Source organism: Tiliqua scincoides, chromosome 3 (assembly GCF_035046505.1).
Source record: "Tiliqua scincoides isolate rTilSci1 chromosome 3, rTilSci1.hap2, whole genome shotgun sequence".
NCBI lineage: Eukaryota > Metazoa > Chordata > Lepidosauria > Squamata > Scincidae > Tiliqua > Tiliqua scincoides.
Genome location: NC_089823.1, coordinates 61,871,623 through 61,898,507, shown reverse-complemented (window position 1 = coordinate 61,898,507; position 26,885 = coordinate 61,871,623). Strand labels below are relative to the sequence as shown.

The following is a 26,885-nucleotide window of genomic DNA, read 5'->3' as shown; positions in this document are numbered from 1 at the left end:
AAAATAAATGCTTACTCATCAAATCTTTAAACATAGTTTTCTCATGGGTAAGAAGATGATCAACAATGGCTCGCCAACTGCAGAAATATGGAAATCAAGGAAAAATTAGTGTAATTTAAATGAAAATGGTCCTTCATTTTTTTCCTGTATGAACCTCTGTGTAGGGAAATTGGTCTGTGACAAACATATACATGACAAAACAAAAAACTATGTTGCACATGAAAGTTTCATATAAGAGTCAATTTTCTTCACAAAACAGAAGTAATTTCTCTGGGATATTTTGTCTTGCATTTAACATTTTTTTGAGAAAAATCTTTAGTTTAATGCTTCATACCAAGCCCTTACTCCAATGCTTCTTTAAAATTATGTCTCAGGAAAAAATTAATAACAGCAGATTACACATGTGTTTTTAAAGAAAAACTATCTCTGGACAGTGAAGAAAGCCAAACCCTTTAATAAAGCCAAACACTTTTTCTGGGACTAAGGCTGTTGGCAATTCAATTACTAATTAAGTGGAGTGTGGGAGGTGAAGGGCCAGAGAGAGGCCAGACCGGGAAGGAATCCAGCTGGATTCCTTCCTATGGAAGGAATCCATAGGAGTTCTATGAAAGACTAGAACCATTCAATTGTAAAAATCCCTACGGGGGTTTAGAACAGCCTGCCTATGTAAACCGCCTTGGGTTAAAGTCTGAGGAGAAATCTGACGACCAAAGAAAGGCAGTATATAAATACCTGTATAAATAAATAAATAAATAAATTTATATTTATTTATTATTTATAATTATTTATATTTATTTATTATTTATAAATACCTGCATAAATTATAAATAAATAATTTATTCTTTAGCAAGATTCCAAACACAAGGCAAGTTACAACTTCATTGGAGACTATTGGGGGTTGCCAAGATTTTCATTCATAAACCAGCAAGATTCAAGATTGCCCTAATCATATCTCTTACTGAATGCATGAAGTGTCCATCTGAAAAAAAGCTGGATCCATATATAGCTCCAGAACATCTTTCTTCCATGCTCGTTTCGTATAGGCATAACCACTTAGGGAACTGAGCAGTTGACTACTAGCACGAAAGCTAGGAAGATTGTAGCCACTGTAGACAAATACACACATACAGATTTATTTATTTTTCACGTTTTTAATACCACCCTTGCTTGAAGGAGCTCAGGGTACTGTACATAGTGTTCCCTTTTTTTATTCTCACAACAACTTTGTAAGGTAGATTAGACTTGGAGATAGTGACTGGCCCAAGGTCACACAGGAAGCCCCATGGCTAAGGAAGGTTTGAACCTTAATCCTCCAGGTCTAAGTCCAACTCCTGAACCACTACTTCATCTTTGCTCCCAAATCATAGATGCTTCTCCAATTGTGCGTGCCAACACATGCTAGAAAATCCAAATATTGTAGCAACATTCCATTTTACTTTGTTTAACATTGGCTGCAATCCTAACCACACGTTCCTGAGAGTAAGCTCTATTGAACAAAATAGGACTTACTTCTGAGTAGACCTGGTTAGGATTGTGCCCTTTGTTGATTAACTGTGCATTAATTGTAATTGTATTTTATCCTGAACTCTCACGCTCCATCCAGCCAAGTGCCCAAGTACTGGGTTCCCACAATGCAGGTCAAATGTACATTTCCCCATTGTCAAATGATGTAAAGGACACAATTATGCATAAAAGGAAAATCTTAGGTTTCAAAAACGCAAGACATCTTCTACTACTTAAGTTCATGCTGTTACAGAACAACTCTCTTGGGCTGACTTAAACCTTGCAGCAACATACATTTCTAAGTAGCCTCCCTAACTACAGCACTGGTAAGGTAAAAATTTGTTTTACAGTCATCTGTGAAAAGTCACATGACTTGAGGAAAAAGTTACTTACCTGTGATTGCGCAAGTAAGGGAACACATAATATAGCAAACGAGAGATTAAAGGCACTGCTTTCTCTTTTTCATCACTTCGATAAACCATATCCAGAAGAGAAGCAAGAACCTAGAGAATGAACACATTCCATGTCAGACGAAGAAATTTTTCTATGTTCAGAATAAGTATGAAAACTGGGAAAGCGTTACCTTTTAATATATGAAGGACAAATCCCTTTTCTATTTGCTTGCACTGAGTGGGAGGTTGGACTAGATAGCCTCTAAAGACCCTCCTATCTCTAACATTCTATGATTATCATTAAACTACTATGTTTTTACTATAAGAACATAAGAACAGCCCCACTGGATCAGGCCATAGGCCCATCTAGTCTAGCTTCCTGTATCTCACAGCAGCCCACCAAATGCCCCAGGGAGCACACCAGATAACAAGAGACCTCATCCTGGTGCCCTCCCTTGCATCTGGCATTCTGACACAGCCCATTTCTAAAAACAGGAGGTTGCACATACGCATCATGGCTTGTAACCCATAATGGATTTTTCCTCCAGAAACTTGTCCCTTTTAAAGGCATCCAGGCCAGATGCCATCACCACATCCTGTGGCAAGAAGTTCCACAGACCAAACACAGGCTGAGTAAAGAAATATTTTCTTTTGTCTGTTCCAACTCTCCCAACACTCAATTTTAGTGGATGTCCCCTGGTTCTGGTGTTATGTGAGAGTGTAAAGAGCATCTCTCTATCCACTCTGTCCATCCCCTGCATAATTTTGTATGTCTCAATCATGTCCCTCCCCCCCCCAGGCGTCTCCTTTCTAGGCTGAAAAGGCCCAAACGCCGTAGCCTTTCCTCATAAGGAAGGTGCCCAGCCCTATAAACCACTGGTTTATAGTATCTGCCTTCCCCTTAAGGAAGGTAGCGACCTGACTGGGAATCCATGTGTACTGTTAGTATGGCACTTCTGGGTTCTCGCCGCCACTCAACACAGGTAAGTAAAAAACCCCTTTTTAATGTACACGTATGCAGCAGCAAAAACCTGGAAGTGCCATAGTAACAGCACCTATGGGTCTCCGGTCAGATCTCTACTCTCAATGGAGTAGTATCCCAAATGAAAAAGCAAGCGCTTGCCCGGGGAGGGGGTGCAACTCCCAGGTTGGGAAACTGCTATAAACTATATAGGTATTGTCATACATGCAAGCATTGCCATCGTTGGAGAGGGAAAAGTTGTGCATGCCCTTGGAGCTACACCTGTATTAAGTAGTTACAGGAGGCCCTGTGGTCACAAAGTGGTTGCAACTGTGGTGTATACGGAGAACTATATAACTGGTCCCAACTCAAAAGTAAATCCAGACTCACTTCTGCAAGGAGAGAGAGAGCTTGAACACTGTACACTGATGGAGCAGAAGCAGAGACCATCGAGGAAGGTATTGCTGAAGTATCTGTAAAAGTAGGAGCGATATTGTAATTTTCCCCTTATTATAGGACAATGCTGAATTTTTACGTGCAGGGCATGCCTCCTCAGACGTAAGCATTGTTAGGGTAAATTAGAGTGTATAGGATTGCAGCCTTAATTGTGAAAAAGTGCCAACTAGATTAAAAATAGCATGGTTCCATTTGCTGGGAAAATCTGCAGACAATGCAGTAAGCCAGGCACAGATGTTTTTCTTGTCTCAGATATTTTGTCTAACTACATGTTATATGTACAACAGTCTCCCAATGACTTTTTCAATACAGCAGCTGAGGGAGGAAGGGGTGCTGAACCCTTTTCCCAACAAAACATGAGAAACCTGGCTTTGGATTGGAGGTGAAGAAGAGGTTGAATGGGGGACAATTTTGGAATAGTAGAAAAGGAAAGGGTTAAGTATTCTCCTTCCCACTGCTTCTATTAACCTTTTTCTCAGCAGCTTTGCTGTTCTGCAAAAGAAAAAAAAAAGCCATGCAGTGACAGTAGTTCATGTGTTATATGCCTACATTTGTGAGCCCTCTGGGACAGGGAGCCATATTTTTTTGTTTTAAGGTGTAATCCAGTTTGTGATTTTTTTTTGTACACAAAGCAGTATGTAAATAATTTTAATATTAATAATTACAGGCCAACAGATAGCCAACTTGCAAATTTTGAATAGCACTGAAGGTATGGACATCCCTGCATTTAGTTTATCTTTGCTTTGAAATTGGGAGTGATGAGGGCACACGTTTATCTTAAAAGGTACACATTATATGGTGTGATGAATACCCTGTTTTCCTGCCTATTTTTTGCCTATTTTTGCCAACAGAGAAAGCTGAGAACAACAACATATTCTGCCACGGAAACATTATTTTCCTCCTATTTCCTTTTAAAATTATCCTGCATGAGGACAAGTTGTGTGAGAATTCTTGCATCATGCATTTTGAGCATCAGATGCCACAAATTATTATTATTAGTTTGTCTTAGGCACAAATTATTATTATTAGTTTCTCTTACCATTCAAATCTTCTTTGACACTGGATTCATCCAAGGAGATCTGAGGCTGTGCTTTCACTTCCAGGTTCCTGCTCAGCCAGCTAGTTTGTTCCAAAGAGGAACCAGCAACATTCCCCACAGCTTCCAATATTTTCTGAGTTACCTCCTGAAAGAGAAAAGCAAGAGACAGAAACAATTCACACCAAGGCTATATAAAATGTTTTAATTTCATGGAAGTAATATTCATTGTATTGCAACAAAAATGTCAAATTGCAAAATAAACATCACTTCATTCAAATTGAATTCCACAAAGTCTGGACATCCTACAAATATTGCAGAGAAGTTCTTTATTTGCGAAAATACTTAGAATTCTTCTGCATTGGAAACAAAAGCTAATAATCTTTAGCTGGTGATAACTATGGAAAATTATGCAAATGCAGCACCACACCCGGGGCAAAGCTCCATGGTGCCCCCCGCAGGCTCTCGCTGCCCCCCAAGGCAGAAATCTGCCCCCCCCCACTCACCAGCAGCTCACGGAGCCTCACACGACCTCCTCCCATGCTGGGGAATCCTCTGTGAGGTTCCCCGGAGCTATAAACTGTGTTTCTGGCAAACTGGAAATACAGTTTCTGCCCCCATCAGGAGCATCAGAGAGGCTTCTGCAGGGTCCCAGCAGCTGACACCTGGGGCTTTTGCCCCGTCTTGCTCTATGGCAGGCACGTAACTGAGCAAATGTGCAGCTTGCAAGACTTTTTGGCAATGTTTAGAGGCATATTAGAATCCTAGAAACTTCAGCTCTCACTTTAAAAACCCACCTCATAGCTGCTGTTCCTATAAGGCTGAATATTGCACAAGAGTATTTCTTTAGAAACCAGAAGTATATCTAGTTTTCTTCTTCTCTAATCAATGCATATTTTTGACAGAACAAGGTTGAAAACCTTTGTCACCCAGCTGGTAAGAACATGCCAATTTTGCCCTAATTCCTGAGAACAGGATTCTGCATCAGCTACATTGGTAACAAGTCAGTGAATCAACCACTGCAGCTAAAGCCAAGGTACAAAATGAGGTGATTAAATGTTTTTATAAACACTGAACTGAAGATGTGCTATGGAGTACCTGGAGGTCCTTCTGGTCCTTCTTGTTTTCCTGGCTTGGAGTTCTGGTCACAAAATCATTCAAGGTACTGTGGTAGAATAAGTCCAAATTAACAAAGTGATCAGCTGTAAAATGAGTGCATATGCTAAACTGATTACTATATTCATACCTGAGAAGCAAGAAATAGCCAGGTGGAGCCAAATTCAATTGCACAGATTCCTTCAGTACTCCCAATAATGACTGGAAATTCTCCTGCAAGGCAGAGGCAGGAAGTCTGCAAAAATAAAGTTGGAAAAGACTGAAGCCTTCCCCCACAGGGTCAGATAACCTTGCCCACAAGCCCCTATTTTAATATAGATCCATTTTTAATTAACCTAATTCATTATCATCTTGTGCATTGTTGCTGTGGCGCAATTCATGCGAGGAGACAGCACATTTCCTAATGGAGGGGCAAGTCTTACAAGCAGCTCAGACCATTCGTTGAATAAGGTGATTGGGGCAGGGAAAAGAAGAACAAATCCATCAAGTAAATACATTGAGAGGGCTTCTGCTCAGACAAAGATAACACTGCCTCACAGGACACCCTGTGTACAAAGAAAGCTTAGGATTTTTTTGCTTTTAGTTGACAGATTCTGATCCACCCCAGCAGAGCTGTAGGTTTCAGGGAGGAATTTAAAACTTGAAGACCACACCATATATTACAGACACTACAACAAGACCACAAGACCATGACTCTCTTGTTACACAGCAGAGATGTAAGCCCACTGCCATAAAAGTGCAGAGTTTTATTCACCATTTTGTAGCAGCTAATATCAAATCTCTCACTAATTAAACATTTGACAGGGAAGCATGGCCACTCCTAGCTCCCTAAGAAGGGTATGAGTACAATTTGTGCTTTTAGCATTAGTTTTAAAAATATTTATACAAATGTATACATACATTTAATATGTACACCTAAAATATAAAGCAAGTATCTAAGGCAGGGGTGCCCAAACCCCGGCCCTGGGGCCACTTGCGGCCCTTGAGGACTCCCAATCTGGCCCGCAGGGAGCCCCTAGTCTCCAATGAGCCCCTGGTCCTCCAGAGACTTGCTGGAGCCCACGCCGGCCTGATGCAACTGCTCTCACTGTGATGGCCAACTGTTTGACCTCTTGCGTAAGCTGTGGGACAAGGGCTCCCTCCACTGCTTGCTGTTCACATCTGTGATGCAGCAGTGAATGCAAAGGAAAGACTGGCCTTGCTTTGTGCTATTGCAAGACCTTCATTCATTCATATAAGTTCCATCTCTAATATTTTCATTTATGTAAGTTTATTCAAATTTGAAAAGTAAATTAACTTTTTTTCTTGGCCCCCAACACACTGTTAGAGAGATGATGTGGCCCTCCTGCCAAAAAGTTTGGACACCCCTGATCTAAGGCATGCAAGATATAGTGGGAAGGAAATACATTTTTTCATTCAAAATTTATTGCATATCAACAACATATATTCAGCAGATAGGTCACAGTCCATGCCTAGATATCTTATACTCCCCCAGTACTCCAATACTTCATAGGGGATGAAGATACAACTTAAATAGATCATAGCTTGAACAATAATTAACTGAGTTATTGGCACAATGAATTAAATGGAAGTAAGTTCCATTGAACTAAGTGGAACTTATTTCTGAACAAACATGCATAGGATTGTGTTGCAAATTATGATGTGTCAGTAGAGCACATTTTGTGGTCTTTGTATGTACTACTGCAAGTGTTTAGCATCTGCCAGCCATTTAATAACAATAGCTATACAGTCTGCCCATCTCATCTTCAGGTTCACCACCTGTGGATCTGATACAACATGGGTGTTGACTTTGCACTGGAAGGGCCTCGGAACACATCTGGTTGCATCCAGGGGGTCTCTTGAGGCTTTCCGCATCCGCAGAAATTGTTATCTGCAGGGGTGTGTGTGGGAACAAATTCCCCATGAATACTGTTATCTGCAGGGGTGTGTGTGTGTGTGGGGGGGGGGGAACAAATTCCCCATGGATACTGAGGGCCACTGTACAAACCTGCATGCTGGACACAAATATACTGAAATATAAAGAACACACTGCAAATTTACTGTTAGCAATTATTAGAATCAGCTTATAAGCCTTCTTACCTTAGCATGAATGCATAGCAGAACTGGAGAACTGGGATATCCACAAGGGTAGACTTCTGAAAAAGGAAAATATAATTCCTCTATTTTCATCACAACAGAAGTAGAAATTCAATAAGTTTTAGAATCCCTATAAGCCCAATTCTACCTAACTTCCTATGTGGCAATGCAGTAGCACCAGTGCAGTGACTGCTGTAGTCCAAAGGGCAGTTTTGGCTTCCAAGGTCTCCTCAAGCTAAAGGAACATTCATAAGACTTTGGCAACCCGCCGGGTCTACTCAGACATGTGCCAGTGATATTGTAAGTTCACCTGGACCTGTGAGCAGGGATTGAGTTCAGGAAAAGGGTGAAGATTCGACAGGCACAGCTGTACCTGCCCCCTTCCTAGGCCTGATCCCCTGCATGGTCTTACCTGCGGCAGAGGGTGACCCTGGTCTGCCATAGCATGTATCTGGCTACCTGCTGCTTTCAGCAGAGGCCAGGCAACACTCTCTGGCATGTTGCATTTGCGACAGCAGGAACATATATTATGCTGCCTGAACAGGTATTCCAGAGGCCTAACTAGAGGATAGGATTGGGCCGGTAGGCTAAATCCAAAATTTTTTTTTATAAAATAAATGAACTCAGTGGTGACTTATACCCAAGTAAATCTGTTTCAGATTGGGCTGTTGCGGTTTAAAAAGAAAGCATTTCCTTTCCATTTCCCCCCATCATGCCCCTAGAATGAACACATGAAGCCACTTCATAAACAGTTATATTCAGGGTACTTATCCTGACAGCTACTCTACTGCAAACTATTTTAGGCACTATCTTGGGCAATGCTCTCAATTGACTGTGGGCACAAAACTGAACACTATTCAGTTCTGCACACTGAAGGCAGCAGTATTTACGTGATTTAAAAAGCCCTGTTTTCTCTGCTTAGATAAAGACACCACCTGATCAGCATCTCCAGTTCAAACACATATTAGCAAAGATAGTTCTACTGTAACTGTTACCTCTTCGCCTTTGATTTGGGATGGTTTCTTGACAACTTCTTTTACAAGCTGCAATATAGTGTCTGTCTTCAGAGTGTCGAGTGCACAAATTAGATCAACTAGTGTAAGCTGAGATGTACTAGGTGCAGAAGGTATCTGCAACAAAAACGCACGAGAAAACACTGAAAGAAATCACCCATCAGCTGTACTGTGCATTTTCAGGAACACTCTGTCTTCATCAGACCCAGTGCTATAAAAAGGCCAATACAGCATATACAAGACAGTCACACTATGATATTTCCATATACCTCACAAGACAAAGTTATAAAAGTACCCCAAACATCACTGCCAGTCACAGTTGCTCACTCCCCGCAGCCCCAAACCAGGGTTCCACCATGTCTGGTTTCCCATGGATTGGTTTAAAAGGGACCACACTCTAGGACTAAAACCAACCCTAATAGGTAGGCTGCCCTGACTCCTCTTTGCCAGTACTCCAGCCAGAGGAACTGGAAGACTATAGGTACCCCAACTCCTCAGAGGGGATGGACATTCTCAGAAGCCCAAGGGTAACTTCCCTCCCAATTACTGGCAATACACAACAACATGACTTACTGGTCAGAACTGAGTGTAGAATGAACAAGAGTTCTCCACCCAGTAATCATGCACAACTCAGGTAATTTTTTAATATTTATTAAAAGAGAGGGAAAGAAGAATAACCACAAAACCTTAGAATACAATTTGGGAATAGTACAAAGGTAGACCAAAAATAACAAAAGCTAAGCTCTTAGCTAAATGCCAGCTAACCTCACCTTAGGAACACAGCTACTAAGCTATGTGCAGAATTCTGAAACATCATCCCTCAGCCCAGCCAACTGCCATGCTGAATGTGGCAATGGGAATCCAAAAGGAAACCTTCCCCCTGAGCTTTTTATACCTTTTCCCTACCTTCCCTAAGGTTCCAGCCAGTCAGAGGCTTGAAACGTTCTAAGTTTCAGATGTCTACGTCTAAGATGACCCAGAACTCTGTCAACCCCCCACTGGTGATCACAGCTGTAGCTAATTTTCAAATAACCTACCCTGCATTCTGGCCTCGAAAGGCCACAATCCTGATGAAGCAGGTGTTTCCCAAAAGATAATCTCACTTAACTTCCTCTCCCAGCACTGGAAGTCAAGGGACCTCTCACACTAGGCGGAATCAAACACCCCAAAATGGGGTCATAGATTCTTCAGCAAGTCCCAAACATATTGATGCAGAAGTTTGTCTCATGGAAATTGGTTACAATCAATGTATACCTGTTTAGGATAATTGTGGTAGGGGAATTAAAATTAGCTGAGGCTTCTTGCTCAGTTTATCTTTGCTAAAGTACTTTAGCATTTCAGAGCATTTAAATTTGCCTTTGTTTCAAACAGCCTAGAAGTCCAACCACTTTTCTCACTTATGGAGAACTCAAAGACACCTAAAATAGCCTTTTTTCACCTGAGTATTTCAAAATACACACTCATTCATTACTGAACTGCTTTGCCTATTTAGTGCGAGGCCCTCTATCTGCTTTGCCCTTGCAAAGTCCCTCTTCAGATCTGCCTTAGATAGTTCATTCCACCATCAAGATTATAACATTGCACCAAATTTTTTTACCTTTGTTTTGCTTTGATGCTTCTGAGTTTTTTTGCTACTCCACACAGTTGCTACTGCAGCTATAAGCTGTACTCCAAGCTGACCAGTAAGGGGATTCAAGAAGTCCAGGATTTTACTCTTCAATGTCTATTAAAAAGAAAAACACAAATGTTCTTGTAGAATGGATCCTGATGGAACATTTTCTAAAACATCCAGATGGGATGTTTTTGTGCACATTGATAAAACCAATATGTCAGAACACATTTTTAATCATATGTTTTGTTTTCATGTTGATAAAATTCTTGCTTGTAATTTCCTCTAACCCTGATCTGAACAAGCAGACCCCAAGAGCTACATGCAGTAGGAATGTTGATGTTTTTCCTAAACTGCAACAAATGCCACTTCCAAAATTAGGTGCTGGAGTGTTACAGATGAGATTGAGAGGAGAATGTAAAGAATTCTGTGGCATGTATGCAAGATTTGCCTGCATAATAAAGAGATACATTGAATCAGGGATTACTTACTAAACCTACTGCTAGGAATGAGTCTCACTGAACTCTTGAATAAACTTGTGGGGCTTGTGAAAAAATGCAAGGGTAAGCATTTCCATTCACCTTTCCAGATATTTAACATAGAAAAAAAAGCTAGTTCAATAGTGTTGGAAAGATTTCCTGATTCTTTTTACTGACGCAATGCTAAACAGTCACAGACCTTTTAAAAGGGTTTGGAAGTTTTATTTCTACATTAGTAAGTGAATTACATAAGCCAATTGATCTAGTTTGGATACAAATATTCACCCCAGTCTCCTCTCCCAAAGAACCACACTCAGAAATCACATTAAATAAAGTGGAACAAACAAGTTACACATGTGACACTCATGTGTATGTCATTTCCACCTCCTTATTGGACCTATTATAACAGTTTTGGTGCTTGGTCCTAGCTCTAATTAGGTCATTCTGCCCTGCAACCTGGAATGTCCTTGGCTCACAAGACAAGATTCTGGGATGCTCCCTTTGGTAAAGTTATGATCAACATGTTCTGCCAATCATTTCTTTAGGTCACCGTGACATAATGACCCTCCTATTCTGTTTTCAAAGGGAACAACAGTCATTCTCTTGGCTCCAATTTCAGTTATTTTTCTCAAATTAGAGAAGAGACTTTAACCATTTAAGATCTCTCCATCAACAGTGAGCCACATTGTACACAAAGAAGGCAGAAGCAGTGCTAACTTGAATGCATGTGAGGCAACTGTTTTGAGACTGTTCATGGAAAAGTTTGCACAGACACATTTAAAAACAAATAAATGTGAATTACTATACATTCTTTCAAAACTCAAGGCAGTCTTCTTTCTGAGCTACAGTGTTTCATCTGGCAATGTATTGTTTGGTACTGACCAATATAAGACATTGTCAATTGTTCTGAGAATGCCTATAAACATGAGCAATTTCTTATCTAAAAGTTTTGGAAACTTTGAGTTTATTCCAACAGAATTGTTAAATAACCACTCACGAACTACCTGGTCTAAAAATCATTACACTAGGATTCATACTTTGGTTGTCTTGAAATAAACTGAAGAAGAGCCTTTTGTTCCAAGAAAGTCAGTTGATCTTTTTTGACACTCTTCTTTTTTTATGACATTCCAAAGGAGAGACAAGGTGTTAATGATACGAGGCAGCTCTTCTAAAATGGCATTCCTGGCATTTCTTAGATTTGTAGGGTCAGCACTCAGTGGTGACTAGGTAAACAAACAAAATTTATTATAAAGTCTGCTGATAAGAATTACTGTTTAAAAATCCTAATATTCGATAAAATATTTGTAGAAATTATACAAGATTTACAGAAAATGGGTTAAATACATACATAGGACTATAAACTATTGTATTGTACATTAACCTGAAAAATTAGTGTTTTTGTTCAGAATGAGTCAACTCAGAATATAACACATTAATGGAGGGACAACTTCCTTGGTTTTGCAATCAGACTTTAACACAAAATGAGATGCGCTGGAAAAAAGGTTTTAATTTCAGTTCAAATCAACTGCTTTGTGCCATTCATTTGCTATTTTAAAGAAAATCTTGGAACAAGTTTTTTGTAAAAATGCATAAGATTTAGCTTCTCAAAATATACTTACATTAGAATCCTTTAAACTAAACATCTAGTTAAAGTTTCCCTTCCTCCCCCCTGAAAACAAAAGGCTATGCTTTAACACCACATACTAGGATAAAATACTACTTTCTCAGAATGTGTCAACAGTTAGTAGCTAACCCTCTAATTAGACCAACCCTCTAAGTTTTGCTAACAATCTAAACATCAGACAACATCACTTTAAATGGTGCCTCTGCCCAGTGTTCTCACTATGGGTGAGAACGGGTGTTCTCACAATGTGGCAAATACTGAAATAAAAGAAATAAAGAAAATGGTTACCTTTTTTATTTGATTTGAATGATCCAAAAGACAGAAATGACCAATAGTTGTTAGCCCTTCCAAAAGGGTTAGAGGATAATCTGGTGTAATGTTCTCCCTCTTTGAATTTATGCTTTGGGAAAAGAAAGTTAATTCAAAGGATTATTTCAGTTTTGTAAATAGTAATATATGGGATTGTTCCCACCTAAACTACATTAACCAAAACCTTTCTTCCAAGATCCTCTGATCATGCCTCAGCACCCAACCAGCTACCATATTGCAGTAAGGCAATTCATATTATCAGTTCGCCTTTTAAATGGATATGACCGGCTTCTTGGGTGACATTGGTAGGTAAGCAGGGTGTCATTTCAGTTTCTCACTTGCCTCCTCCCATGTGGCTAGTAAAAAATTTCCATCTGACAAGCAGACGAGCAATAATTTGAAGCTGCTCTGAATGCCCATTAGGAAGATAAAAAAATTATTTTTTTTATATAAATAAAAAAATTTACACCCCTAGATTATGCCCATTCTTTGAAGCTTAACTACAGGGTGCACATGTTGAAGGCTTCTGCCAACAGGTTTAAATGCTTCCCCAGATAGATATCTCTTCAACATTGATTTATTTCCTGGAAATAATAATCATTTTAGAATATGCTGGATAATAAAATTAGTAAAATAAAATAAAATAAAATCAGGCCTTGTGATATACTGACTAGAAACTAATTGGCAAACCATGAAAGAAACCAAAATAAATTTCACAAACTTCCTTACCTCAGAGACCCTTTTGACGACATCTTCAAAGCTTCATGTTCATACTGTTTCACAAGATCATCCAAGTTCTTGCATATCTGTACAATAAATGGTGCCACCGTCCAGCCTAAAGATTTCCCAAAGTATGGCAAAGAACATGCAACCAAGCCAACCCAAGATGGATGCATGCCATATCCATATTCTGGCTGCAAGCCTCGAACTACAGCAGACACAAACAATCCTTGAGAAGTTATAGGGTGTGGATGTATGTACTGCATAGCACCAATTGCTTCCTGAAAGTTAAGCGCCTTTTGCCATTCCCTAGATAGGCCTGGCTGGTTCTCCACTTCCTCCTGAGTCTGTCTAAGATGATGCTCTAAGACAATCAGAACTTGCAAAAGTTTAAGCAGCTCAATTTGTAAAGGGTGTTCACTCCAGATCTGATCATGGCCAAAATTGATGAGACTCTCTTCAAGGACACTGTCTTCACCTAAGCCATTCATCTTCTCAGCTATCATATGTTTACAGCACTTCTGACTTACATACATAGAAGAAGACAGAGAAAGGAGTACAAACTCTTGGATTTTGCATCTCCCAAGCAAACTGCGTATAAATTCTACGTTCTTGCTCTCTGCTGATTTGGCCATTGTAGTCAACTGTGTCATCATTCTGATCAAGACTTCAACACTTTTGACCTGGACATCCCTATTACCAAGCACATCTTTGTGTGTCACCTTTAAGTAGCAGGGATAGTAAGAGCGTAGGAAACTCAGACAGAGATAAATCAGTAATTCTATTAGCAATGAATGGGGACAGACAGTTGGTGACTGAGTCTGAAGCTTTCCATAGAAGCTTTGACCCACAAGGGCTTCCTGGTGGCGGGCTAGAAGATTGTAGATGAGATTGAGATGAGCTGTGGAGCTGGTATCCATGCTAGTGGAGGCCACTGCTTCAATAAACTCTCTAGGATTTGTTTTGAGCACTGCTTCAAGTACAGAAAAAGCATACAGGACCCTTTTGGAATCATATGGCTGCAAGTACAATAGAATATGCTTAAACAGCGCCTCGACTATCTCTTGTTTTTCCTTTTGCTGTTTTAGTAACCTAGATGTTGTAAGTGCTTGAAGCTCCAAATCCACCTCTTCATCACTTGAGAGAGATTCCGATGTCTGAGTCTTCTCAGAATCTGCACGTACCAGGTTTAGTACAGGACTAGATTTGGAACTGTCAGGAGGATAAACATGAGAAGACCAAACATGCTTCATGCTTTCTTTACCCTCCATTGAGGCACTGCAGTTCTCTTCATTGCTCATGTCTTGTTGGTCCAGAGAAGGTGAGAAAGAGGAGGTATTATCACTGTCAAGAGGCCCAGTGCTAGTATCGGCAGATTCCGTGTGTTCACTGTTCTCCTCTTCCTCACCCCTCCCTTGGGAAAATTCTGCACACCAAGAAGGATCATTTACATACAGTTCATTTTTTAGTAAACATTTCTCTGGGTCTTTTTCAACTTCAGCCCAAATAGCTTCCCTATCCACAGCTGTAAACTGGCTCAGTGGCAAACTCTCTTCTGAACTGCTTTCATGTAGCTCAGAGGCTCTGAAGGACTCCTGGAAAGCAGCTTTTTTCTTTCTGTACCAGTGATGCATGTCTTCTGAAAAAAGCAACAACAAAAACATTTTAAAAATGTGGCACTCATTCAGTAACGGAAAGCATACAATATCACCTCACCATCTGAGCACCACATGAACTCTTTTAGAGCCTTCTGCAAGTAGTTACCTACAGATGGCTACTGAAACTGATATTTATCCATGATGGCTAAAGGGAGCCTTCATGTTCAGAGCCATTACATCACTGAATCCCAGCTGCCAGTAGACAAGCTGTAAAAATGCCTGCTGTTTTCATGACTTGTTCGTGGTCTAACTCAGAGACCACTAGCAAGCCACTGTTGCAAACAGTATGCAGCTGGACTGAGTGAACTCTGGTTTGATCCATTACAGTTCCTCTTAAGTAAATACGTGCTTTACCTGTTGAGTTTTTCTGTTTGATCCAGTGAATCGAGGTACGCTGAGTCTTGGGATGAAGTAGAAGCAGAAGAACTGGTTCCAGGATTCGGGCAACATCATTAAGAGAAAGTGCTCGGACCAGCCAACCCTGTGCTGCTGCACCAATTGCCCCATCTGAACAATTAAGGCTGTCTAATACAACAAACAAGGACCTGTAAGAAGATCACATCATATTAATACCAGGTAGCATATTAAGACCAGAGTAATGAAGGAGCTTTGAGGGAAGAATTAGCAGTGAATTTTGGACTGCTTTACCATCAACAGGAAATTTTTCTGTCCCTTGTATTAGTTGTTCAAGAACTAGCAGTGAGGAATGATGCCTCCAAGATGAGACAGATTCAGGTATAAGTAAAATTTTAACCCTTTCAGTACAAACAAAGAGAAAATGCAAATAAATATCAAAATCAAACTTAGCAATACCTATCAAAAGATCGATTATGGGATGTGACTCTGCTGCCCTGGATTTCTCTAGTCAAATGCCACATGACAGAGAAGCGAAACAGTGACTCCAGCCTTGTCCCCTTAGGAAAAGAAATTCAAAACAATTAGAACAAGGATATGTATAAATGTTATTTGAATGTATTCAACCACATAGATTCAAAAACTGTACTACTGCAACGTAAATATATTAAAATAGAGGACAAAAATAATACCCTAATCCTGTGGTTTTCAAACTTTCCGGGAGTTTGAAACCTGCAGTAAGTCTTTGCGGGGGCGGGGGGAGGCAGCGACACGATCCCCAGAATCGCGTCGCTCAGGGGGCTGCACGGACTGGGTGCACCCTCCAGTCCCTGCTCCCTGCACACAGGGACGGCAGGGTGCACCCCAGTCGCTGCAGCTCCATCAGAAGGGAAAGCTGAGCGAACGTGCTCCGCTTCCGGTTTTGCTGAACAGAGTGCGATCGCTCCGCTTTAACTTTTCCTGACCTGGGGAGTCCTGCCGAAGGTTGTGCAGGATTAGGGTATTATTTTTGCTGGCACAGATCTGAGGAGCCTGCCAAGGATATGTCAGGCCCAGAATGGGGGTTTGGATATGGCAGGTGCTGGTGCTGCTGTGATCTGCCCCACCCCCAGTTACATTTTGGCCTCTCCACTGATAGAAGTGCCATGCAGATTGGCTGCCACCTCACATATTACAGGGATAGGATAGGGCTGCATAGGTTGTTCAACGAACATCTAGCTCAGAATTCAAACAAGATGCTTGAGGTAAGTGGTACACATGGTAGCAGCCTTATAGCAACAAAAGTCTTTATCTTCTTATAAAAGTTTGATTGAAATTCATTCTAGTTCTGGGAAATCTAGTTTGGTGAACATGAAACTCCTTTACTCTTGGAAGCATGCATAAATTATTATTGCCAGGAAGCAAGTTGGCTTTCTCCTCATTATAGAGCTCATTGCAATCTACTTTCATTTCATAATTCAGAGGAAAGATATGAAATATAAATTAGTGCCTTGGAGGAAGGGTTTCTCAAGCTTGAAATGTAAATGTAATTCTCATAAGTAGAAAGTACAATGATGGTAGCAAATGATAGTAAGTCTGGAAAATGAGCCATTTTTGAATTGTTGAACTTATAACATTTAATAATTCTATACTTGGCATCTATGTTTATTTACTGAGTCATGATTTAAACTGAGGGAAGGAATGAGAGGTCCTGAGAGTAGTGTGAGGACCTAGAGGACCACAGAAAATGGTTCTGGGGCACATAGATGCCCCCAAGCTGAAACACTGTATCAGGCAATGTTTAAAAAGGCAAACATCTCAAAACAAGCCTTACTTTATCATGATCCAGTAATGCATGGCAGATAATGTCTTCACAAATATTAGCTGATGGAGCAAGGCAATGCAGACGATAAAACAGTTCTACACAAGTGTTGTGATGCTCTCTCGTTTCTTTGTTTAGTTGATTCCAAAGCACTTGAGCAACCCTCTGTAAGAAACGAAATAAAATCAGATGATACGTATCACTGAAAATATTTCATGTTTTTCAGCACAGCATATAGCACAGAACCCAATGTTTAATCATACAAATGAAAAACAAGGTGAACACAGGAACTGCCCAAAACACTAGATATGGCAAAAAGGAGACAATATAATACATAATTGTTATTAATTAAACAGAAGTGTTTCTATTGCTTTTCAGAATTAGCCATGCAAGGAAGTTTGCTGCAATGGCTCTCTGCAGTCGGAGATGTTCTTTACTAGTCCAGCATAAGCACCCCGCATGCAGCCTAGTTCTGTTCCCCACTTCCTTCTTCATCTATAGCACTGTAACCCCTGGGGGCTGGGGATAAGAATAGGCCCTCAGTTTGGCTGTATTTGTCGTAAGAGGCAACTAAACAGCCACTGGGTAGATGGGACTCGTTAGCCTGGGAAGGCAGCTCATCTGAGAGAAGGAAAGCTCTGATCCCAAACCTCCACTGCCTTTTGGCTACATCCAGTTATGGAAGAGGCTTCAGGAGTCAACCTCGAGGCAAAATACAGAGCTGGAGTCCCTGAGGCAGTTCATGGCTGAACACAGTCCCGTTCTGGCAACTCCTGCGACGCCACTGGAACCAACCGTATTGGCCTCTGCCTTTCCATTGGACCATTTCAGCAACGTGGAGAGGGAGGATTTGCTGCACGGGTAACAGTCTATCCTCCATATCAACCTTACCCAGGCTTCGGGCACTGGAGAGGACACTCTGTTCCAGAACCACCTTTCAGAGTGGGATACCACAGTCTTCTGAGAAAGGATGCCAACCACTATAGCACTGTCATTGCTGCCTTCTCCAGCAGCAATTGCTACACACTATGACAAGAAGCACGCTACTCTGACACCTACAGAAAGGCAACCATGGTGGTGCTACAAGGAAAGGAATTCCTTTTGGCCCATCAACAATGTAGATCTGAGGAAACCCCATCGTATTATGACTTGCATGTAGTTTTTAACTCACCTGATAGAAGTCAGTTTTTTCAGAAATTAGTTTCAAAACTCCCGGAGCTACAGGAGGCACGGTGACCATTTGCAGTCTTCCAAAGAAGGGATTTTGCCCAGGCACCTTATATCGCTTTATTCTGTCTTCAATTACCAGTGCCAATGACTGAGAATGGTTGATTACTTCTAGTAGTACAGAGATGGACACATTCTGAATGTAGCAGTCATTTACACAGCAACATATTGTCATCAGTGATTTGAGCCACAGGGGGAAACCAATTTCACAGCCTCCTGAGAAAAGCAGAGAAGAGATTTAACTATATTTTCCTCATTATCATCAACTGGATAGTTGAGCCAATTAAAAGTGACGTCCACACATTATATAATACTGTTTAATGCACAGATAGGATCAACAGGATACCAAGTACAATTTTAACAAGAGATGCATACTATCAATCATCCTTTACCTGGAAAGAACCACTGAGTAACTGCACATAGATATACAATCTTTGGAGAGAACTCACCCAAATCTGAATGTACCACAGTTACTTCCTTTTGCTTAGCATACACATGCAATACTTCTGCCAGGGCACCCTTTTCCCTGCACAATAATATATTTTAAACAGCATCTGCTGCATCTTTTACCTTTGAACCTGCCGAACATGCTGTATCACATTTATATGTTTAAAGTCTGTTATACTACTGTCAGTGCATAGATGAAACTCTTTGCAGAAACACAGCCAACTCAGTTTGCATTCTTCTGCAATTGGAGATACTAGCCAGTATATATAAACCAGAATGTTCCTCTTACCAGGCATTTGAAAGAGAGACAAATACAGCTGTTCAGTTTCTTCCTCAGAAAGATAGACAGGAAAAGTAGTACAATCCAGTAAGAGATGGCACAGAGCAGCAAAGGCCAGTCTGCAGTCCTCTCTTGTATCTCCTAAGTCAAGCATGACTTGGTCAATGTCCCATTCTTCCTCCTCCTCCTCTTTCCCCTTGTGATTACCAATGTCATTGGAATGAGACGGAGGGTCCAGACCTTTCTGCTTAAATGGTGATCCTCTGACTGTGAATAAGTCCGTGAGCATTTGCTTAAATTGAGGTACTGTGATTTGCTTCGACTCCCATGAGCGCCTTTTCTTGCTAGCATTTCCGGAGGCTCCAAAATTGTTTCCTTTTCTATCCCCTTGGTTCATGTGTACTGTTGTAACACTGCTATTGCTGGGATCTTGTAAATGAACCCCAAATACATATTTACTGGCAAACTTTGCAACCAACTCCTGGATACAGTGCAAAGTCTTCTGCATGCTCCCATCCTTTTTCCAGATATCGTCCTTCTCAGGTGTTACTCTAGGTATTCTTAAATGCTGTGATAGCTCCGGGGATGAAGCACTAAGACCTATTCCACTGTCTTCAGATTTGAGTGGAGGAAAAGGAGCCTCATCTTCATTCTGAAGGACTTTGATCTCAGATGTCAGTTCATGGTTCTCTTCTTTTATAGGGCTCTGAAATAAACACAAACATGTGTGACCCTGAATTTGCGTTGTGAGAATTATTTTGAACAATAGCTTTGAAAACAAAATTTAAGCAAGATTAAAATATATTTAAGGGTTAACAATATATGATGTGGAATATTACATTCTTATGAGACCAAAATGTATGCATAAGCAAAGAAAAATGAATTAAATTTAACTATAACTATTATTCAAAGTCAACAGCGGATTTGGCTCCTAGTGGGACACAGCACATAATCAAGTAAGCAGACAGATTTGGGAGGTGGGCAAAACATGGTTTGTATATTACGCCAATGCCATAAGATCAACAAACAAGTATTGCTAATGACATCTTTGAAGTTGGCATTACAGTAAAATATGTTGGTAACTCAAGACAATTCACTACCAAAACCTAAAACAATTTGTTCCCATTTAATTTCGCACTGCAATATCATTTCTTTTTAACACAAGACCACCAATGAAGAAAGGAAACCACTGAATGAAATCTTTCTTTTTCAGTAAAATTATCTTTATGCTGCCCTAAACCTAGATTTGAAAATAAGTTCTGTTAATTGCAATACAATTTACTTACACTTAAGGAAGTTTATTAGTAGTGGCACCAATGTTGTGGAACTCCCTTCCCCTTGACTTGAGAATGGCTCCCTCCCTCGAGACCTTTCGGCGAGGCCTGAAGACCTTGTTGTTTAACCAAGCCTTCTGACGTTATGGCCTTTTTAACATCTTTTATATATCTTTTAGTTGCTTTTTTACAGGCCCGATTCCTCTAAGAACTGCTGTTTTATGCTCTTTTATTCTGACTCTTCTGACTACTGTTTTTATGGGTTCTGCTAATGTGTTTTTTAATATGTTTTTATCTGTTTGTGAAATTATGTTTTAATCTGTTTTATATGTTGTTAGCCGCCCTGGGTCCCTTTTTGGGAGAAGGGCGGGATAAAAATAAAGTTTTATTATTATTTATTAAGCAGAATCTGAACTCACTGCACATTACACTTTATTTACATAATTTATAACTTGCCTTTCCCTCCAGAACAGATAGCCAAGGAGTATTATACATTCTATTACGAATCAGGCAAGGCGACCCCAGGCGGAGGCCACAGTAGCTACAGAAACAAGAGTCATGGGCTAAAAGAGAACCATGTGAGCCATGGGCTGCTTGACTAAGCAAAAGCCAAAAGGGCCTTGCAAAAGGGCCTTGGAATGTGTTTATGCTAGCTGCTTGTTTTTGCTTGGTGTTGAATGTTGTAACAGATAATGGTACCAGGCTATACTGAGATGGTATGGAATGTGCTTTCTTGATTTATGTTATGACTTCGCTGCTCTATACAATTACATTACAATTACATGTTGTGTAATCCACCTGAACTTTCCATGCCTTGAGGGCAAAACCACACCTATGTGGCAAATTGTAACCAATCAAACGGGCATAGCTCAAAGCAATATGCCCCTCAGATATAAAGGAGCACACTCAGAGTGCTCGGCGCGCCCATTTGCTTTCAGACACGAGTCCCATGGGTGCCCATCGCATGCAACTGAATAAACAAGCCTGCAAACTTCACTCCTGGTTCCGAGTGTTACTGAGTTGCATCCTTTGACCTTGCAACATTATACATTCTATTACGAATACCAGCACTGTGTTAGAAGACCTGTACCTCTCATAACTGTGAGGATGAGTAACCAGTTTCCATTTTGGGCCAGCGTCACAAATCTTCTACATGCATCAGCTTCCCAATGTATGAGGTTATAGGATTAGGATATAAATACTTTGAGCACAGCACAATCATAACATTCATTTTAATACTGATCAAAAAAGAGTGTACACTGTCCTGTTGCATAATGAAATCCAACAGTGTGGCCTCTAACTAATACAAGAAAGATTTGACCCGTCCATTTGCAAAGTGCATGCAAAGTGTAATAAAAAGCATGTGTCTTAATACCTACAGTGTCTGAGCTTCCCGTTTCGGTACCTAGGTAGGCAGGAGGCATCTGCACTTTGCTAAGCACTTTGAAGCAGGTCCTTAGGGCATGAGTGAGTTCAGGTAAACTTAGAGTTTCCATGTTTTCAAGGAGCAATTGCACCATGCAGCTGAGCATCTGTGGCAGATACAAAGTCTGCACTTCTGAATAAAGTTCCTGCAGAAACAAGGCATTATAAGTAAGTTAACATTTAAATACAGTGCATTTAGAAATTGATTCTGTGCACTTCTAAATATAAGTCTCCTAGAATACACAGACTTTAAAGAAATTGATTTACTGCAGCTCAGAGAGTAACTGAACACAGCATAGATGATTCAGCATTGTTCAGTATCAAGGAGAATGTAAAGACAAGTTTCTAGACCACTGAAACACTGGAGTTGTTCCCTAGCAGCCCAATCCTATACTCTGGATATGCCAGCATATCTCCAAATAAACCTGTGCAACAATAACCTATAGGAGTAGAACTCTGCCTGCTGAAAGATGCACCACAGTCACAAAGCTGGAAAATACCATACTGACATAGCTCAGACATCAGTGAAACTCTACTGGTGGAGAGACCAAATGTGGGAGGGAACTAGGTGGGATGAGAAGGGCCAATCCATACCCACTCAGACATGTCCAACGCTGGAAAAATGCTACACGTGAAACAGAGCTGGCACAGGAAGTTGTAGTCTCAAATGGAAAAAATGAGAAGGGAAAAAAACCCTAGGAAACCTCTTCTCCTGCTCCTCCACCTCCCCGTCCTGCCCATACTGATGACATGCTAACATCAGGACACCACTCCATGGACAGCAGCCTGTGTTCTGTCAATTCATGCTGTTGGTGTCATGGGTGTTGGAGTTGGTGCAACTCCGTCTGCTGTCCAGAGGGGGCAGGATGCTATCCAGAAGGGGTCAAGTTATGGCCCAGTGACTCTGACCTTTTTACCTGTTCTCTCTGTAATCCTTGTGGGGTGCGGCCCTAACCCCTTCTCCTTCCCTTCTCCTCTGAGCACTTCCTCTTGTCCTCTGACCACCGACCTGTTAAGATGGCACGCACACCAGGGCTCTGATGCCCAGGCCATCTTGAGCACAAGACATGCAGAGCGAGACAGCTCTAGGGCCTTCCTATCTCTAAGTGTTAGCTGAACCTCTGATCCTAATCAGATGCTGTAAATATACACTCAATGAAACTCTAAGTAAATAACTTTTTTTGCACCTTTAACAAGCCATTGCCTCTTTGTCTTTTTTTTATTGATTAGCAGTCAGCCGGGTGAGGGAGGTTCCCTGGGGTGATACCCAAAAGGGGGGTCCGCTGCTTAAGCTACTCTGCTTCCCCCCAAAGAGGAAACTATTTTTAATTTCCTCCAACAACAGGAAAGGACTATGCCAGTGTTACTGGAACAGCTTCACCAGCATGGCACTGCCTGAATGGGCTTAGGACAGAGGTTCTCAAACTGAGTGTCTCAGCTCTCTGGGGAGGGGCAATGAAGGCATAGGGGAGGCATAGACACCACCATCCTTGGTTTCATGACCTGTTTGTTTCCATTATTGCTAGTAAGCTGCTGCACCTGCAGACCCTTTCACTTCTTTGTTTGTTCTGCAGCTGCGCTGTGGCAAACATCCCTGAGAGCAGAACAGTTTAGAACAGGGGTATCAAACTCATTTCATATCGAGGGTTGACTAGCATTCATTATACCTGCTGAGGGCCGGAGGTAATGTCATTAAGCAGGAAGTGATGTCATTAAACAGGTCATAACCAAAAATAAGCACTTTTTATCACTTAAGAACTCATTAGCTGCAAATGACAAAAGAGAAAATATGCAAATCTCAATCATATTTCAAGATGTGGGAGAGCCCAATTTTCATGTGGGCTCCCCTTTCAGAGCCTGAGGGCTGGATAAAAAGCTTCCCAGGGCCACATCCGGCCCCCGGGCCTTATGTTTGACACCCCTGGTTTAGAACGTGAGCTGGGGGAAAGAGAAGTTCCTCTTTGCAATGTGAGGTTTGCCTGCTTCTGGTGCCTGTGTTTTTTTTTCTCCTCTCTCGCAAATGAATGGCCAAACACACACTGCAGGGAGGGGAGGGGTGGGGGAAGGAGCCGATCTAGGGAAGTGTGAGGGGGAAAAGATGACTTGAAGACAAAAAAAGATTGTCTTTTTGCACAGCAGTCTAACGTGAGATAAGAACATAAGAACAGCCCCACTGGATCAGGCCATAGGCCCATCTACTTTTAAAGTTCTGTTTTAAAGATCTACTTTTAAAGTTCTGTTTTTCTTCTTCCTCTCCCTTCTGTGCTATTTAAAAATTCCAAGAGCCTGAACTTTTCATCCAACCTTTTCCTCCCTTTTTTCCTCCCCCCACATTGGGAGTTTGGGGCAATCATGGTTGGGCTTTTCCCCCTTCCCCCCCCCACTGCTATCAAGTCCAGCAGATGCTGCTTTGACAGGGGTGGGGGCAATCATTGGATGGGCTTTCCCTCCTTTCTTTTCCTCCCCCCTATTACTGCCAAGTTCCATGGATGCTGCTTTAATGGAGATGGAGGGAGAACAGTGGATGGGCTTTTTTCTTTTGAAAAATAGCTGTTTAATTTAAAGAGCAAATCTTCTTTATTTTAAATGAATTTTTAAGCTTAAAGTTCTAGTTACTGTAAACTTTTAATTTAATTAATCGATCAAATTTGTTTTTGTCTAAAAGCCATCTACACTAGGAAATTCTCTTTGCATCAGTATGTCCAGAGGACTGTATTACAGTATCAGCAATTATAAACAATGGTGGCTTTTTATGGTATTTAGAGCCCAATCCATGCCTGTCTACTCAGAAGTAAGTACCATTATATTCAGTGGGGCTTACTCCCAGGAAAATGTGTTTTGAATTGCAACCTCTGTTAACTAAACTAAAATGCACCATTAATAAAGTACACAAATTAACAAAATACATATTTCTGGCTACTACCTGCTTAATGATGTCACTCTTGGGCCCTGGTAACATGATGAGGAGCCATGACCAACAGCCACGGGGTCAAGGGAGCTTCAGGCCAGAAAAGTTTGAATACCACTGGCTTAGAATCTGACAGTTGCTGTATAGGTATTAGTGCATTGTGAGCACAGTGTCCAAATATGATTGAGTTTCGCATCATCCTTCCACTTGCGTAAAATGACTTGTGCATGAAATTATTGTTCACAGAAATTCAAACTGAATCAGTTGAAACAAATTGGTTTTCTACTTGTGCAACATGTATAATACTGAGGCCCTAAGAACTTTGTGTGACAGTTTATTCTGCATACACTTGCACAAATGGATGCAGAACAGTGCAAAATGCCATCTTATTTCCATGTGTGCTACTTGGGACACAACCCTAGCTGTTTTGTTACTGAATTGACAAATTTCTGTTTTGTTCTGTATGGTACAGATCCTTCCCATACATTTGCTGTTAAACAAAGCCTTTCTTTTCACATTTTTTTTAATGTGAAGAGTAACTGAACATAGTAAAGCTGTGCACAATAGCAGTGTTGCACAAAAAATACTTTCAAACGAAAAACAGCACATCTTTTCCAGCAAACACTTGGCAGACAAAATATGTTTCCAAATAATTGATTTAAGATTCTACACATCATCATCATCCTACCACCATGAAAAATAAAATATATATTTGACTTACTAATGGTATCACATCCAGAAGAAACACCAGTAGAGTGCAGAGCTCTGAAACTGTTGCAGAAGTACCCGTGTCCTTAGCTGGAAGTGGCGTCTGTAATGATTTATTTCTGCCATGGAAAGGGAAGGCATGATTTTGAGAACACAAGAACGTTTTCATCAAAATTGGACTGTAATGTTTCTTGTTATGTTGCATGACACTTTTATTAGAAACACAGCTAAGAAATATTATAATACATATACAAAAGAATGCTGACAGTTCAGAACTAGTTGGAATAGAGTTTCTCCAAAGATTTCCAATTTTGATATTAAAACTTGAATTCTCTAATATACATGTGATGTTGTTGAAACCAGATAACCATCCAACAAAGAGATAATAGTACAAGTTATGTATGTCTACTCAGACGTAAGGGTCAATGCAGGGCTTCTGAGAGGAATTTTATCAGGGGGTACAAAGTTTCTTTTGGGCCCCTTTGGAAAGGGGGAGGGGCGAAAGGCGAGCAGAATAGGAGTGGGGAGGGATAAAGCAGGGTGAGGGGAGGGTAGAGACAGCTGGAAAAATCTTAAGAGCCCAGGTGTACCCACCCATGAGGCATCAGTAGTGTCCCCGTATGGGCAGCAAGTCTGAGTAGATAGGAAAGAGTCAGACCCCAGGAAATTTCTGGGCCCCCTCCTTTGCTTCTGGGCCCCCCTTTAGACCCTGAGCCCGGATACAAATTACCCCCTTTACCCCCCTCTCTTAGGCCCTGGGTCAATGACTAATGGGACTTATTCCCAGGTAAGTGTATACTGGAGTGCAGCTTAGAGTTGTCATTCGTTTCTAGTAATGTTGTACTCTGGATGTCCAATGTGTTTAACAATACATGGGAGGGCGGGCAAATATACACCTGATATTTGAACCTTCATGGGAAAACAGGAAAGCACATTCACATTTATTTCAACTGGTTATAGAATCTAACAAGGCATCTTTCTCCCAAACCAACTGTGATACTTATCAAGGACAAGCCTGTGAAACTTGAGCATTCCAAGAAGCTCAGCTCTCTCTCTCTCCCCCCCCTCTCTCTCTCACACACACACACACACACAAAACCATCTCTAAACCTCTCTAACTTTTATGACTACAAACAGATGTGCACATATAGCTTTATGAAGTATCACATAAAAGACTGTAGAACATAACTAAATATTTATGGTAAGTAGAGGACCTGGGTCTAGAAAAGAAGTCCTCTACAGCAGACTAACCATGAGTTTTGTGCACTATCTCCATGTTCTCAATGAATGCCAAAAGGCCACATGCTTTAAAAAAACCCACAACAAATGTGTTGTCTAATTATGCTATATGAATATGCATTATGCAAATATTATGAAGACCAACCTTCCCCTTCCTTTCTAGAGCCATCAGACTGACTTTCCTTAGCCTACATTGCATTATCGACACTACTTTTCACAGAGCTGATATTTGATCAAATGAAATGGGGT

At 40.9% G+C, this 26,885-nt stretch overlaps 1 protein-coding gene across 3 annotated transcripts in view; it reads right to left on the bottom strand.

Moving 5' to 3' along the window:
- DOP1B (DOP1 leucine zipper like protein B) overlaps positions 1-26,885 on the bottom strand; it is a 78,792-nt gene that overhangs the window by 18,375 nt on the left and 33,532 nt on the right. For all 3 annotated transcript variants that reach the window (XM_066618902.1, XM_066618901.1, XM_066618903.1), the window contains exons 12-31: positions 25,411-25,516; positions 21,736-21,927; positions 19,092-19,788; positions 18,300-18,571; positions 17,141-17,293; positions 15,787-15,887; positions 15,328-15,518; positions 13,325-14,954; positions 12,575-12,686; positions 11,700-11,885; positions 10,172-10,297; positions 8,557-8,691; positions 7,565-7,620; positions 5,595-5,699; positions 5,447-5,513; positions 4,352-4,496; positions 3,247-3,329; positions 1,897-2,006; positions 960-1,106; positions 16-77 (exon numbers count right to left, since the gene is read on the bottom strand). In XM_066618902.1, coding sequence (XP_066474999.1) covers positions 16-77; positions 960-1,106; positions 1,897-2,006; positions 3,247-3,329; positions 4,352-4,496; positions 5,447-5,513; positions 5,595-5,699; positions 7,565-7,620; positions 8,557-8,691; positions 10,172-10,297; positions 11,700-11,885; positions 12,575-12,686; positions 13,325-14,954; positions 15,328-15,518; positions 15,787-15,887; positions 17,141-17,293; positions 18,300-18,571; positions 19,092-19,788; positions 21,736-21,927; positions 25,411-25,516 — 4,676 coding nt within the window. The remainder of the gene's footprint in view (positions 1-15; positions 78-959; positions 1,107-1,896; positions 2,007-3,246; positions 3,330-4,351; positions 4,497-5,446; positions 5,514-5,594; positions 5,700-7,564; positions 7,621-8,556; positions 8,692-10,171; positions 10,298-11,699; positions 11,886-12,574; positions 12,687-13,324; positions 14,955-15,327; positions 15,519-15,786; positions 15,888-17,140; positions 17,294-18,299; positions 18,572-19,091; positions 19,789-21,735; positions 21,928-25,410; positions 25,517-26,885) is intronic.